The sequence below is a fragment of the Rhinatrema bivittatum genome, chromosome 5 (assembly GCF_901001135.1).
Source record: "Rhinatrema bivittatum chromosome 5, aRhiBiv1.1, whole genome shotgun sequence".
NCBI classification, from domain to species: Eukaryota; Metazoa; Chordata; class Amphibia; order Gymnophiona; family Rhinatrematidae; genus Rhinatrema; species Rhinatrema bivittatum.
The window spans coordinates 104,789,821-104,804,762 of NC_042619.1; the positions used below are offsets into that span (position 1 = coordinate 104,789,821).

The window sequence follows — 14,942 nt, forward strand, 5'->3', positions numbered from 1 at the left end:
TGCAACAGAGGAGGCACGACCCCATGCCTCCCTGTTTGTTGATATACCACATTGCTACCTGGTTGTCCGTTCTGTGGGACAACTGATCTCTGAATGCCCATCCTACTTGTCCTAGGAGAAAGCGCTTTTGCTTACCTGTAGCAGATATTCTCCTAGGACAGCAGGATGTTAGTCCTCAGGAATCCTACACCGCCACCCCATGGAGTTTGGTTTTCCTTGTGGTTTGTTTTATTTTTTCGCTCGTGTTTTTCTCTGTTATGAGACCTTGTGTGGACAAGCAGATAGTGGCATGCTGGGCATACTCAGTATGCTGCTCAAATCTTCTAGAAACTTTGACAAAAGTTTTCCGTGCTGGGCTCCATCAGATGATGTCACCCACACATGAGGACTAACATCCTGCTGTCCTAGGAGAACACCTGTTACAGGTAAGCAACTGTACTAATCCTTGGGGTCAAGGAAACAAAAACAAAATGTGTCAAAGAGGTGCTACTCTGCAGAGCCACTGGTGCAGCCAGAACAGATAAAACAATCTGTGAACTGTCGGCTCACACCAATTAACCTTCGACACACTGTGCTTCTAAAATGATGTAGTTGCTCTTAGTTGGTAAGCATTTATTTTCTGCTGAAGCAAAATTCCCACCATGGTATAACAGTTGGGCAAAATACTTGGAGTTAATGTGTGCAAGGACAAAGATTTTTGCCCAAACGTTTTCAGCCACCTCCAAATTCTAGAAACATTGGCAGAGCCAGTATCCAACCCAGTACATGATATCCTGCAAGAATTACAAATAAGAATATGGGAAAATCCTATTTTCTGTGTCCAATTGCAAAGAAACTGAGCAATTGCTCCATCAATCAATTGTATAGAATCTGCTCTTAAAAGTGAAAAGAAAACAAAGATATACTAGAATACTCTGTCTGGAAAGGATTCCAGGTTACTGGACAATTTTGGTTAAAAGATATTCCAAAGCTCTATGCTTAATGCACAGATAACTGCTCATCAGTTCTACACAATTCAATACTTACACGATTGTATTCAAAAACTTAAGCCTTTCCTTCCACCTGGTGAATGCAAATCTGCATACGCTCAACCACTCTTAAATGCTGAACACTGTATGCGCTATCTTATTCTAAGATCGATTTATGAAACATTTATACCTCAGTATGCTCTTCCTGAGCCTCTGTTGGAATATACGCATGCTATGGTTGAGAGCCATAGCTTGCACGAATATGTCCATGACAAACTGGTGGATATTCTTTGCTTGGATGATCACCTTTTCAGAGAAAAGCTCAGAGAATTAGTAGTCCAAATAAATGAATGGCATGTGGCAGCCCAGTCCCTCTCCATGAGATTGTAACAACCATCCTCTACAAGGCGCACTTACTTTTAAAAGGCCTGTATTTCCTAGAGACACTACTCCCGGGCAATTTAAATGTTACCAAATTCTGCCTCTACTCCTGTAGCTGTAACAACAACTTCTGGCTCGTACTCAACAATATGAAAGCTGACAACCCAAAACACAGCAAGTTCAACCGAAGCCTAGACTAAATTTTTGACCCCTTTTCAAATCCAGCAACCATCCTCTGGTTGGAGGAGAGGATCAGCACTAACTGCAGATGTGGTGCAAGATCATCAAAGATTGCTGGATTCTCAAATTGTGGAATTTGGATACCGATTGCATTTCTCCCAGCTTCCCATGCTTCCTCATTGCTCAGTCTTCAATCCGGATCTGTATCACTCAACACAGTGGCGCCTGGAGGTGGAGTCATTTCTCAAATAGCTGGCAATAGAACCTGTTGCTTCCCATCAACATGGCCAGGGATTGTACTCCCACTACTTCCTTATCCCCAAAAAATATAGAGGACTGAGACCCATCCTTGATTTAAGAAGTCTGAACAAACATATATATGGGGGGAAGAAATTCAAAATAAATTCCCTCCACACAGTTCTCCCCTTCATCCAGAGTGGGGAGAGATATGCACGCTGTTTCTAAAGGATGCTTATGTCCATGTACCCATCCATCCCTTCCACTGGTATTACCAGTACTTTAAGGTAGACTCCTTCCACTATCAATACAGAGTGCTTCCCTTTGATCTGTCAGCAGCACCAAGGGTCTTCATCAAGTTCCTGGCTGTAGTAGTACCACATCATTGACAGGATCTCTGAGTCTTCCCTTATCTGAATGACTGGCTTGTGGCAATGAATTCCTGGGAAGGTGTACTAACTCCCCTACAAAAGTCAATTCAGTTCCTTCAATCATTAACATTCCTGGTGAATTTCGAGAAATTCCCTCCCAGAAAATCAAATTAATTGGAGCATGGATAGATTCACTATAAGAGAAAGTGTTCCTTCCATTACATTGAGTGAGCACTTTTAGGTTCATTGTATACAGACTGTTGAAAATGAATCAGTCAATGGCCAGAAAAATACTGTTCATTCTGAGCCACAATGCAGCTGCACTTCATATATTTTCATGAACCTGCCTTCTTATATGACTCCTTCATTGGAGCCTTCAATCCTAAGGGGACCAGCTAACTTAACCCCTGACAAACAAAGTGGAAATTTCACAAGAAATGAAACAAACTCTATTGGTGTCTAGACACGTGCATCCTTCAGGAGAGAGCACCAATCTGTCTACTTACTCACCAAGTTATGTTGGCAATAGATGCCTTCACTAAGGTTTTGGGTTTTTTTTTGGGGGGGGGGGGGTGCGCCCACACATGACCCTTTTGAACTCAAGGACCTTGGCCATTCATAGAAAGATAATTTCAGATCAGTCTCTTAGAAGTGAGAGCAATCTGCTATACTCTAACAACTTTCACTCGCTTCCTCCAGGGGAAGAGCATTGTCATTCAAACCGACAGAAAAAAGTCATGTTCCTCATGAACAAGCAGGGAAATACAGTGTCATAGACTCTGCCAAGAGGCAGTAAAGATATGGGAATGAGCATTCAAACATCAAGGAGTTCTTCATGTGACCTACCTGCCAGAAATCTCTAATACATTAGCAGAACACCTCAGCAGAATTCTTTTGTCCACAAGAATGGCCTCTGCAACAATCAACAGCCGACAAACTATGGATTGTTTGCATACCTGGTACAGCTGTCCATCAGGCATCAGATCCATCCTTATTAACTCAAGAATAGGGATGCCTATTTCTTTCAAACTTTCCCTCCCTTATCCTGGATGTTGAATGGTCAATTATTGCTGAATTAATGGAGCATTATATCCTTTTTGTGGAAAGGAAAATATCCTGTGATCAGATTCCAAACGATGCAGCAACCACTAGATTGTGGAGGGTTAAACGTCCTAGATATATTTTTCTCCTATTTGTTTGCTTGATTAATTGGGGTTAGGGGCTGGCTCAGTTATGATTGTTCTGTATGATCTTAGTGTTGGTTGGAGGCATTGCAAAATTAGGGGCTATAATTTAACTTTCCTTCTTTGTTTTGCATCAGATTCCACTGATCTTGCTAGGATTAGTAGGGGGTAGTCCTCTTGTCTCACACATGGTTAAAATTTGGCATAATCATTAATTGTTAGAGACCAGATTGTGAAGGAGCATGTAAGGAACTCCCTCAGAATATCTTAAAGGACCGGGTACAGCTATCTATACCGGTCATCCTTAACTCTGAAGCTGCAAGGGATTCTGGGATAGGGTAGAGTCCTGCAAGTGGGGATAAGAGACCAGGACCAGAGGGATGAAGGAGCCTTAGGGGGAGAGAATCCTCAAGAATATGAACTAAGTTGCGATTATTATTGAAGTGCTCAAACCAGCTGTTTTGTTTATTGCTTAACAATAAAGATACTTAGAAAGATTATTGCCAGAGTCCAACCTAGAGTCTGTTCTCTGGCTAGTCCTGACTGTTCAGCATCGTACAGATAATATTTATGGATTTTCCCTTTTATCTCCATTGTTAAATAATCCTTCCCTCTCACCTGCTACATTTTCTCCAGGTTCTAAGGAATGGAAGAGGAAGGGATTACAATATCTTGACCAAATGTGGAAAGAATGTATTCTAATCTTTTACAGATTTGGTGCTTGAGTTCGACATATCTATTCCTGTAGTTAATAAATGGAACTTGGAGCTTTCCATGGAATTGAATGAACTTTTTTCAAAGTTCATCTGTAACAAAAACAAAGATTTAATATTCCAGCTTCTTCACAGAGCTTAGATTTCCTCTATATTTTACTAGGTTTATCTTTTCTAGCTCTTTTGTGTTTGAGAGGGTATGGATTAGTTGCTTCCTATATATTCATGTGGTGGGAATGTGGAATGCTACAAGAGTTTTGGTTCAAGGCAGATAAGGACATTCATTCTATTACTGGTTTACTTTTTCTTCTCCCTGAAAGATATGTATACCAGATAGGTGGGGGGTACACTAGACTTTTCTAACAAGGTTAAACGCTTAACTGTTTATTGCATGCTGCTCGGCTAACCCTTGCTTTCTTTTGGAAATCAAGACCATGCCCGGACACAGTGATGGAGATTGATGTAATTGAAAATCTTACCTATGCTTTACAAGACAGACCCGAGATGTAAGACCAAGTTTGGGACCCATATTGGGCTTGGAGGAGACGATTATGTGAATCACAGAAGGTTATTTAAGGGACAGAAACTGTAGTTAATCTAAATTTCTGGTATGCTGTGCTGGTGCCTAAACATGTTACTATGTTTTTTTCTTTGTCAGTTTCAAAAATAGTTAAAAAAAAAAAAATATTCCCAAGTTATGCTTATACAAGGAAGCTGAGGACATAATAGTGTCTGCTAAGAAACCATCAACTAGAAGGGTCTAACATTTTAAATGGAAACTGTTTTCCACATGGTATCATCACAATTCCTTGGATCTGTTCATATGTGAACCTAAAGTTACTGAACCGCTTGCTTTCTCTTTCTGGTTCAGGTCTTAGCACTTCAAGATCACCATGCCATAGCAGTTTATCAAGCTCAAATCAAGAATAAACCAATTTTTAGTCATCAGTTAGTTTTCAAGTTCATGAAAGGTTTATGGTATACTAAACGTCCACTTGTGAATCTGCCTGTTTCACGGGATCTAAACATGGTTCTGCCACAACTGATGAAGCCACCATTTGAACCATTGGATTCGACTTCACTCAAGTTTCTAACATGGAAAGTAATATTCCTTGTTGCAGTCATATCAGCCAGAAGAGTCAGGGAACTTCAGGCTTTGATTCATTATCCTCCTTATATGCTTTCTTCCACAATAACGTAGTGCTCTGCACCCAAATGAAGTTTCTGCCGAAAGTGGTCTCAGCTTTCCATATTAATCAAGCCATCATGTTATCGACGTTCTTCCCGAGGCTACACACACATGAAGGTGAGAGAGGCTTTCATACCTTAGACTGTAAAAGGACCTTTTATTATTACAAAAGAAAAGCTCAGCCACATCATCAGGCTTTCACAACTGTTTGTCTCTTACAGTCTTAACAGACGGCATAAGAATATCTGGTACATTGTCCAACTGGCAAGCAGACTGTACTACACTCTGCTATGCACTAGCAAGCCTACAAGTTAGAGATGCTGACAAGTCTCATCAAGTCAGATCCATGGCTGCATCAGTAACTGTTCTGTGAGAAGTACCTCCCGAAGACACCTTTTTGTTCCATTTCTGTCTAGACAATTTCTGAGCGATAGATTTGGACAAGCAGTTTTGCATAGCCTGTTCACCTAGTAGCTTAATCTCCATGGTGGAGTCTGGATTGCTTATTCAGTAAACACTCTCCTGCAACCATCAACTTGGGACTCGCCACTTGTCATGGCTAATTCAGCTCTGGTTGTCAACAGAAAAAACAAGTTTGCTTACTGTAAACAGTGTTCTCCGTAGACAGCAGAATGAATTAACCATGCTAAATAACCTGGAAAGTCAACTGCCTAGCTAGTTTAGGCATAAAAGTGACTGAGGGGGTCACAAGACAATACCACACGGGAATTCCCGTATATACTCAGGAGAGCAAATACTGTACAAACTTACAGGGTCATTGTTTATTCTGCAATGTGCCGGTATCGCGTGCGGTACAGCCTTATCGCACACGATACCAGCCGCATTGCGGCAGTATTATTCTAATTATGAGAAGGGGAGGAGTGTGGGCAGGGTTTGGGCAGAGTTATCTCCTGGCAGCGCTACAGGCGATAATATTTTCACGACACCTTTCACTACACCTTTCACTACACCTTTTCTCATGGCACTATGGGGGCAGTAGTGTTCGGCATGGCACGATGCGGCCAGCTGCCCACTATCGCCCCCCCTGCCCCTTTTTTTTTCGTGCCTCATCTAGGGGTTACAGAGAAGGTCCATTTGATGTTGGTGATGATGTAATCCATTTATCATGGCTAATTCATCTTGCTATATACTGTTTATGGTCAGCAACTTGCTTATCTTTTCCTGCATCCAAATCCTCTGCTGTGCTTCTTAGTAGTACATATAAATATAAAAATGAACTATAGGTACCACTATTTTATACACTATAATTTCATCCTCCTCATTCATTATAATTGTATGAGAAATTGTCTTTTAAGCTACATTTCAAGTAATCGTGGGATCAAGTCTGTGAAACTTAATTATGATGTAAAGGTAGTGCAAGCAAGCTTAAGGTTTTATAGCACCCGTACTTTAAAATTTCCAAACTTTTTTGTAATATTCAATTGCTATGAAATTCACCGTTATTCAGTGTGTTCTGTTAGGTGATACAGTTAATTATGGTACTTTACTGCTATGAACTCCTGCATTTATGTAGTCATCTTGCTAATTATGGATGGCCTGGGTCTTAGTTCATGTTTTCTATCCCTTCTGACAAGGCAGGCAGTGTTTACTAACTTTTTTTTTTTTTTTGCTGAAGAATCTTATGATGTTACCTATTTGATGTGGTAATTGACACATTCATGGTTTAATACTATGAATTTTCACTTGTGAGTTCTCAGTGTTTTTGTGTGGGTTTTTTTTTCTTTTGCCATGATGCATGTATTTCAACAAGGAACTACTGCACTAAGACTGCCATCATTTTATCTTGTCCTAGAATTCTACTGAAACATCAATTACTGAAACATTTTCTCAGATTCTAACAAGTTTAATTTGCAGTTTAAAAAGTTTCTGTTAAACATTGGTATGCAGAGTTTTAATATTTTCTGATAGGATATTCTAATTTTGGAGACATGTTCAACTCAGATAATTTCAGAATCTTACTTATTTCTGGTATTGCATGAAACTTTTAACTACGCAGTTGATTGCACATTTGCATAAATGTCTAATTATTTTAGCAAATAATTTTGTTTGTGCTTTTCATACAGTGCTACTCTTTTGGCCTTCCTTGTTGAGCTTCTTAAGAGTTCAGTAGCAATGCAAGAACAAATGCTAGGTGGAAAAGGCTTTTTAGTCATTGGCTACCTCCTTGAAAAGGTAAGTTTATACAATGAAGATATTAAAAAGTTGACACTACTATAGTGATAGTCAATAGATACATAGGTTTAGAGAATGCTAGAGAGACATACTATAACCTTCCTCTGACTTGCTTAAAGCTGTTTTTATGTTGTAATCCCCCTCCCCCCCAAAAAAAAAATGATTACACTTTATTTAGGCATTTTATATACTGTCGTTCCAAAATAAGATCACAACGGTTTACAAAATCAGCAGTCAGATTCTGGGTCAAAATTCCCATTCTGGGTCAACATTACAATACCATGAGTAAGCAATTCACTGTCCTTGAAGTTGATCTGTAGAAGTAAGATACACTGGTACTATAGTTGGGAAGTTTATTTGCAGAGATTTAAAGCTAATCATATATGATATCCTACTGGTTGATGAGAGGACTATCAAGGGAGATGTGGAGATTTAATATCCGTCAGTGCTACTTTTGTAATGAGGGAAGAGGCTTGTGATACTGAACCGGCCCAGTTTGGGGTCCTGTGTCTCTGAGCAATTTTCCTTGCCTGAGTGCAAGACAAGAACCTCATTTAGGAGCTAAGGTAAAGCCTTTATTACTGACAGAGAAGTTACTTGTACAAGTTGATAGCTGAAGGGTGTCTAAGCCTTGGTATCTGGTACTGGCCATATTTAATGGTCAGAACAATAGTGGGACACTACCAAGCAAAGATCACAAAATTCTTAAGTAACTCAAGGTGCATATGCAAGTGAAGCGAGTTGTCTGAGGCATAAAGCAGCTGCTTGACACAGGACTAAATGTCAGTCCTGTTCGCAGAGAGAAACAAGACCCACTGAAGATGATTCTTAGGCAAATGAACCTTTCACAACTTATAGGTGCAAAGATCACTAGACCACAAGCTTAGATGATTTTTGGAAGGGATAGTTGACCATAAGGTCAACTGATAGTGTCAACTGGTCAGCTGAGCTTACTGAGAAAACATGAGAAATAACCTTTCACACCTGGGTTCTGATAGGGATGCTTCTACATCTGACTGATTCTGCATTCTGACAGTTGAGGGCTTTCCAAAGCATAATACCTGCATATGCATATTTCTGAGAATATTGTTTCCCTTGCCTATACTACCCTTGTTTCTATTACAGATTTGTATACACATGAAAAAGCTATATCTTTATTTTAAGTTGCAAATGTCACAGCCTTAAGCAATTACAATAGTTACTTGCCTTAATCTTTAGTTTTGTTTAACTCTTAGCACAGTGTTGTATTGCTAGTAGAAAAAGTGGACCTTGATTCTGTTTCAAACAATTCTTTTCTTTTAATAATTTTTGGCGCCTCGCAATGGCCTATACCCAATTGAATGCCACAGAAAGTAATTCAATTCCAATAAGGTGTTGCTTTGGAAGGTTGGATGGGTCATTCCCTGTAGAGGGAGAGAGAGAACAGTGAACACAAAAGCAAAGGCCCAACAACAAAACTAAATCATAACAAGAAAGATAAAGGAGTAATTTTCTTTCCAATGATGATAAACCAGATCCTAAACCTAGAAAGTCCCAGTTCCACCCACTAGCAGGGAGATTGAATTCACGGACCTGATGGGCCAAATCTTGGTGATGGAGTGTTGTATTTATCCTAAAATTAGCAATATAAGCACTGCAGAACATGTTAATAAACTGACAGATGCCTCCTTTCTCAGCTAACATTAAGCTCCAAGACTATTCTGTTATACAGGATGACTCCTGCAAGGGGGAAGACTTCTTGTTGGAGGGGAAGAAAAGCCTTGATTAGTTTCAGTAGCAAGGGACACAGTTTTGGAGGACACATTTTTAACTTCCCTCTAATTCATATATACTCAAGGAGGGTAGAAAAAGTCCTAAGAAAATAGCTAAACCCCTTTGTATCTAGGGGTGTAATGATATGTCATCCCGATGCATCTGCTGGGGAGAAAACTGGCAGGATGATAGGTAAATGCAGAGATGGTTAAATAGGGTTCTCAGTTATGGTGAACAGCGAAACTGGGAACAACATCCCAATAGTAAACCGAAAACATATCTGAGCCCAAAGAAGTGTTTTTAAAAGCTTTTTTTTTCCTTTCAGGAAATACTCATTGCATCTGCTGGCTAATTTGGCTGATGGGCCTGGGAGTGCACCACAGGTTAGATATAGTCAGTGAGATTATCAGTAGTATTATAGAGAAAGAGTTGCCTATTCAGAGGAACTGACCTAACCACATGGAAGTCCAGAGTAATAACTATTTTTCAAAGTCTGAAACAATTAGTGGCCTTGGCAGTGATATCAGAAAGGACCAAGAGGATAGGAGTAATAAGAGACTTAAAATAACAAACACATTATCATGTGTTTTGCAAGTCCCATTTCTGATCATCCAGAAGGGGAGAACAAAGGTACCATTTGCGTAGAGGTCTAATGTTCCACTGATAAGTGGGATAGTCACTTTACAGAGTGGTATTGGGGGTCATATAAGGTCACATTCTAGAATGTTGGAAACACCATTCAGATGGCTGTTGGTGGTCAGAGGGTTACCAGAAGAGAGTCCAGGACGTGGGAGGAGAAGAAAGGTGGGAGAAGGCATTTAAAGATCAGGGTTACATTGGGCCCCACCCTCCACTCTTCAGGTTCAATGGACGATTTTAATGATACATTGCCCATTATTAGTAAAAAGATCTGCCTTTCATTTTTGAGTTATTTCAAAATTCTGAGTAGTATACCCTCTGGTCTGGACATTTTGCTACTCTTTATTTTGTCAATCTGCCCTATTTCATATTCCAGGTTCACCATGATTTGTTTCAGGTCTGAATAATTACCATTGGATATTTGTTTCCAGCAGGGCTATCTCCTCAACATTCTCTTCAGTAAATACCGAAGCATGGAATTATTTAGTCTCTCTGTGATTCCTTTATCCTCTCTAAGTTGTCCTTAACACCTTGATATCTAATGGTCCAACTGACTCCCTTACAGGCTTTGTACTTCAGATATATTGTATAAACAGTTTTTATTGTGAGTTTTTGCATTTATGGCCAGCTACTTTTCAAATTCTTTCTTAGATTGCTTTATCAATGTTTTACATTTAACTTGCCAGTGCTTATGCTGTTTCCTATTTTCTTCAGATGGATCCCTTTTCCAATTTTTGAAAGATTTTTTTTGGCTAAAATAGCCTGTTTCACCTTGCCCTTTAGCCATGCTGGCAGTCTTTTTTCTAATATCCAGCTTTCTGGCATTTCAAAGCAGATTACATTCAGATACAGTAGGTATTTCCTATCTCCAGAGGGCTTATAATCTAAGGGTGGATTTTTAAAAAAAGTGGTTAGGTGAGTAACACCGAAAACCCGCTCCTGTGCACGCCAAGCCTATTTTGCATAGGCCCGGCGACTCGTGCAAGCTCCAGGACGCGTGTAAAGCCCGGGGCTTGAAAAAATGGGTTGGGTGGGGTCGGTCCGGGTGCGGGGCATGGGCGTAGTAAGAGGCCTCTCCACTGCCGCTGGGCCCAGGGATTGTGCGTTGGCACTTGGCTGGCGCATGCAACCTACGCCTGCCCAGAGGCAGGTGTAAATAAAAAAAGAAAAAATAATAAAGGTGTGGTGGGGGATTTAGGTAGGGCTGGGGGGTGGGTTAGATAGGGGAAGTGAGGGGGAAGGTTGTGGGCAGAGGGAACAGGGAAAGCCATCGGGGCTCCCCTAGGGCTGGGTATGGCAAGGTGTTATAAAATCGGGCGCAGATTTGTGCGCGCCGGGTTGCGCGCACAAATCTATGCCCACGCGTAGATACGAATATCTGGCCCTAAGTTTTTACCTGAGGCAATGGAGGGTAAACTGACTTGCTCAATGTCACAAGGAGTGACAGTGGGGATTTGATCCTTAATTTCCCTGGTTTGTGGCCTGCTGCTCTAACTACCAGGCTACTCCTCCACTGCCTTCCACCTTTTCTTTAAAGCATGGAATGTATTTGGTCAGAGCTTCCAAGAGGGTTTTTTTAACCAATGTTCACGCCTGATGTAAATTCTTAACATTTGTAGTTTAATGTTTGTTTTTTTCTATTTTCCTCATTTTATCAAAGTCTTCCTTTTGAAAGTTTGTTAGAGCTGTAGATTTACTTAATGTCCTCCCTCTAGTCATTAAGTCAAATCTGATTGCATTATGATCATCAAGCGATCCCAGCACTGTTACCTCTCACACCAAATCCTACATATCACTAAGAATTAAGTCTAAAATGGCTCCTGCTTGTGTCTGTTCCTTGATAAATGTCTCCATAAACTAGTCATTTATTTCACTTAGAAATTTTATCTCCCTAGTATTTACCCAGTCAGTATTGGGCTAATTGAAATCTCACATTATTACTGAGTTGCCAAATTTGTTAGCTTCCCTAACTTCTGTTAGCATTTCATCATCCATCTAATCATTTTGGCCAGGTGGATGGTAGTACACTCCCATCATGATATTCTCCCCCATCATACATGGAATTGCCACCCGTAAAGATTCTACTGTGCATGTAGTCTCCTGTAGAATCTCAATCCTGTGGTTCTTTGTCATCCCTAACACAAAGCGCCACACCGCTCCTCCCCTCTCCTGCCACCAAGTTGATCCTTCCTATTGTTGCAATATAGTTTATACCTTGGTATAGCACTGTCCCATTGGTTATCCTCCTTCCACCAGGTCTCTGAGATGCCAATTATATCTACCTCCTTAATCAGTACTATACACACTAACTCTACCATCTTACTTTTTAGACTTGGCATAGAGACATTATAAAGTATGTTTTTTTCCTATTAGTATTACAACACATTTCCTAGCGTGTAGCAGATGGACTCAAAACAAGTGGGTATAGTTTGCTCGTGCTAGCGGTTGGAGACGGATCTGACGTCAGCACGGGTACATATACCCCCACAGGAAGTGTAGCAATTCAGTAATTTCCATCTCGAAAGCAGTTTGGAGCTACCTCACGCTCGCTGAGCGTGTTTCCAAATTCTACACAACTAAATTCATAGAAGAAACCTATCTGAAGACGAGCCCCGCACTCCTACGGTGATACCAGTCGGTCCCTCCCCCAGTTGAGTTTCCCGAGACGATTTCCATGGTCCCTCGGAGGTAAGGGCCTCGGTCCGGTGGCCGGCTCGCGGCAGGGACCTAGCCCCTGAGTGAGAAGGGCTCGGGCGCGGAATAGAGGCAGCCTCGGTCCCGGCGTGGACTTGGCCCCCGAGCGAGACGAGTTCGGGTGCGGCCCAGAGGCAGCAGGTGCACTTCCTTGAGCGCGGCGGTGACAGTACTCACCCTCTCCCCCTGCAGCCGGAGACCACCCGGGTCGCAACCGGGAAGCGCCGAAGACAAGGTAAGGTGTACATCTTTACTTGTTGGTCCCCGAGGAAGCGAAGATTCGCAGTCTGCCTATGTGGCAATCCGCCACGGAGGTCGCCATTTTCCTGCCTGGTTTGTCACCGCACGCTGTTAGGCGCACGTTGGTAGGCGCGCGTTCATAGGCGCCCGCTGATACGCCAGGCACACATGGAGCATCAGAGAGCCCATGCGTCAGCGGAGCCGGCCCCTCCAGCATCAGGCATGAGCCTCTGCTCGGCATGCAACCTCAGAGCCACACAGAGCGAGGAAGCAGACTCCCTATGTGCCCAATGTGAAGAGGCCCTGGGAGTTCCGGGTCAGGACCGGTCGCAGCCCAGTGTACTTGCCAGTTCCTTAGGGAACACCCCGGCCCTAGCAGGCAGCAGTGAGCAGCCGGGGACCCCGAGGGACCTGGTACCCCTCAGACCAGATCCTGCTTCGCTCTCCTGGGTGGAATTATTCAAGGGGATTCATGCCTTTGTCACAATGCAGGCTGCTCCCCGAGCGGGTCCATATGTACCGGATGACCCGGCCCCTGGACCCTCAAGGCCTAGGCACGGCCACGCACCACCCGGAACCCCCACTTATGGGGATTCAGATTGCCCTTAGGAAGACAAGTCCCCCGAGGAGGGAGAACTGCCCTCGGGGGTTGAACCATATCGGACCATGAGGCGCTTCTTTTTGAAAGGGGATCTCCCAGGCCTGATCTCTCAATGCCTGTCAGAGCTGGCTATTCCGGGCCACGATGCCCCAAAGGAACCTAGAATGAACCCCCTGTTAGAGGGCCTGCGCCAAACGTCTCATCATTTTCCCCTCCTACAAGTAGCTCAGCAGTTAATCGATCTGGAATGAAATACGCCGGAGGCCTCATTCAAAGGGGGTCGGGCCTTGGCTGGCATGTACCCCTTAGTCCCGGCAACCAAGGAGAAGCTGGCGTGCCCCCAGGTAGACGCCATAGTTAGCGCAATTGTGAAGCGCACCACCATTCCGGTGGAGGGGGGGACGGCCCTTAAGGATACACATGACCGGCGCATGGACACCATTCTGAAACAAGCCTTTGAGGTGGCAGCCATGTCCCTACGAATTGCGACCTGCTGCACCATGGTGACACGTTCTTGTTTATCACAGGCTAGGAACAACACCCCGGGAGAAGAAATGGAATCAGCTCTCTTGTTCCTCACTGATGCAGCCTCCGACTTAGTCCGTATGGCAGCCAAAGGAGTGTCATCCTCAGTGGCGGCCAGGAGACAGCTCTGGCTACGTAATTGGTCGGCCGACTCCTCCTCCAAGACACGCCTCATGAGAATGCCCTTTGAGGGATCCCTCCTGTTCGGCAGCAATCTTGAGAAACTGGCCAATAAATGGGGCGCCTCCCCATTACCCCGTCTACCAGAAGACCGGTCGAGGAGGACCCAGCTCCCCTTTCCTAGACCATCCAGAGGTAGAACCTCTCAGCGCTTCAACCCTTACAGGACTCGCTACCAAGCACCTCGTTCGCAGGCCAGGAACACGTCCTTTCGGCCTAAGCACAACAAGAGTGGAACCGGCTCTGGTTCGGGTCCCAGCCGTACCCCACAATGACAATCAGTTGACCCATCCGGGGATAGCAGCCATAGGGGGCAGGCTATCCCTCTTCTACCGAAGGTGGGTTGAGATTACCTCGGATCAGTGGGTCCTCGCCATCATCTGAGAAGGGTATTACCTGGTTTTTATTTGACTCCCGCCGGACAGGTTCGTGGAATCTCCTTGTTTGCCCATCAAGAGGACGGCCCTAGAGGTTACTTTGCGGAGGCTCCTGTCCTAAAGGCCATAATCCCAGTGCCTGCAAGGGAGATGAATTCTGGGCATTATTCCATCTATTTCATCGTGCCCAAGAAGGAGGGCACTTTCCGGCCCGTTCTGGACCTCAAGTCCGTCAACCGATACCTACGAGTCCCCAGCTTTCGCATGGAAACTCTGAGGTCTGTCAAGAATTCAGTACAGCCAGGGGAGTTTCTCACATCCCTAGATCTGTCGGAAGCCTACCTGCATATCCCAATCCATCGGGATCATCAGCGCTATTTACGCTTCAAGGTCCTGGACCAACACTTCCAGTTCCGAGCTTTACCCTTCGGGTTAGCCACCGCGCCGCGGACCTTTACCAAGGTCATAGTAGTAGTGGCAGCGTCCCTCAGGAAGGAGGGGATCCTCGTCAATCCCTA

General features: G+C 43.4%; 1 protein-coding gene across 3 annotated transcripts in view; it reads left to right on the top strand.

Moving 5' to 3' along the window:
• NBEA (neurobeachin) overlaps positions 1-14,942 on the top strand; it is a 2,460,099-nt gene that overhangs the window by 282,719 nt on the left and 2,162,438 nt on the right. For all 3 annotated transcript variants that reach the window (XM_029602688.1, XM_029602690.1, XM_029602689.1), the window contains exon 11: positions 7,308-7,416. In XM_029602688.1, the coding sequence (XP_029458548.1) occupies positions 7,308-7,416 (109 nt within the window). The remainder of the gene's footprint in view (positions 1-7,307; positions 7,417-14,942) is intronic.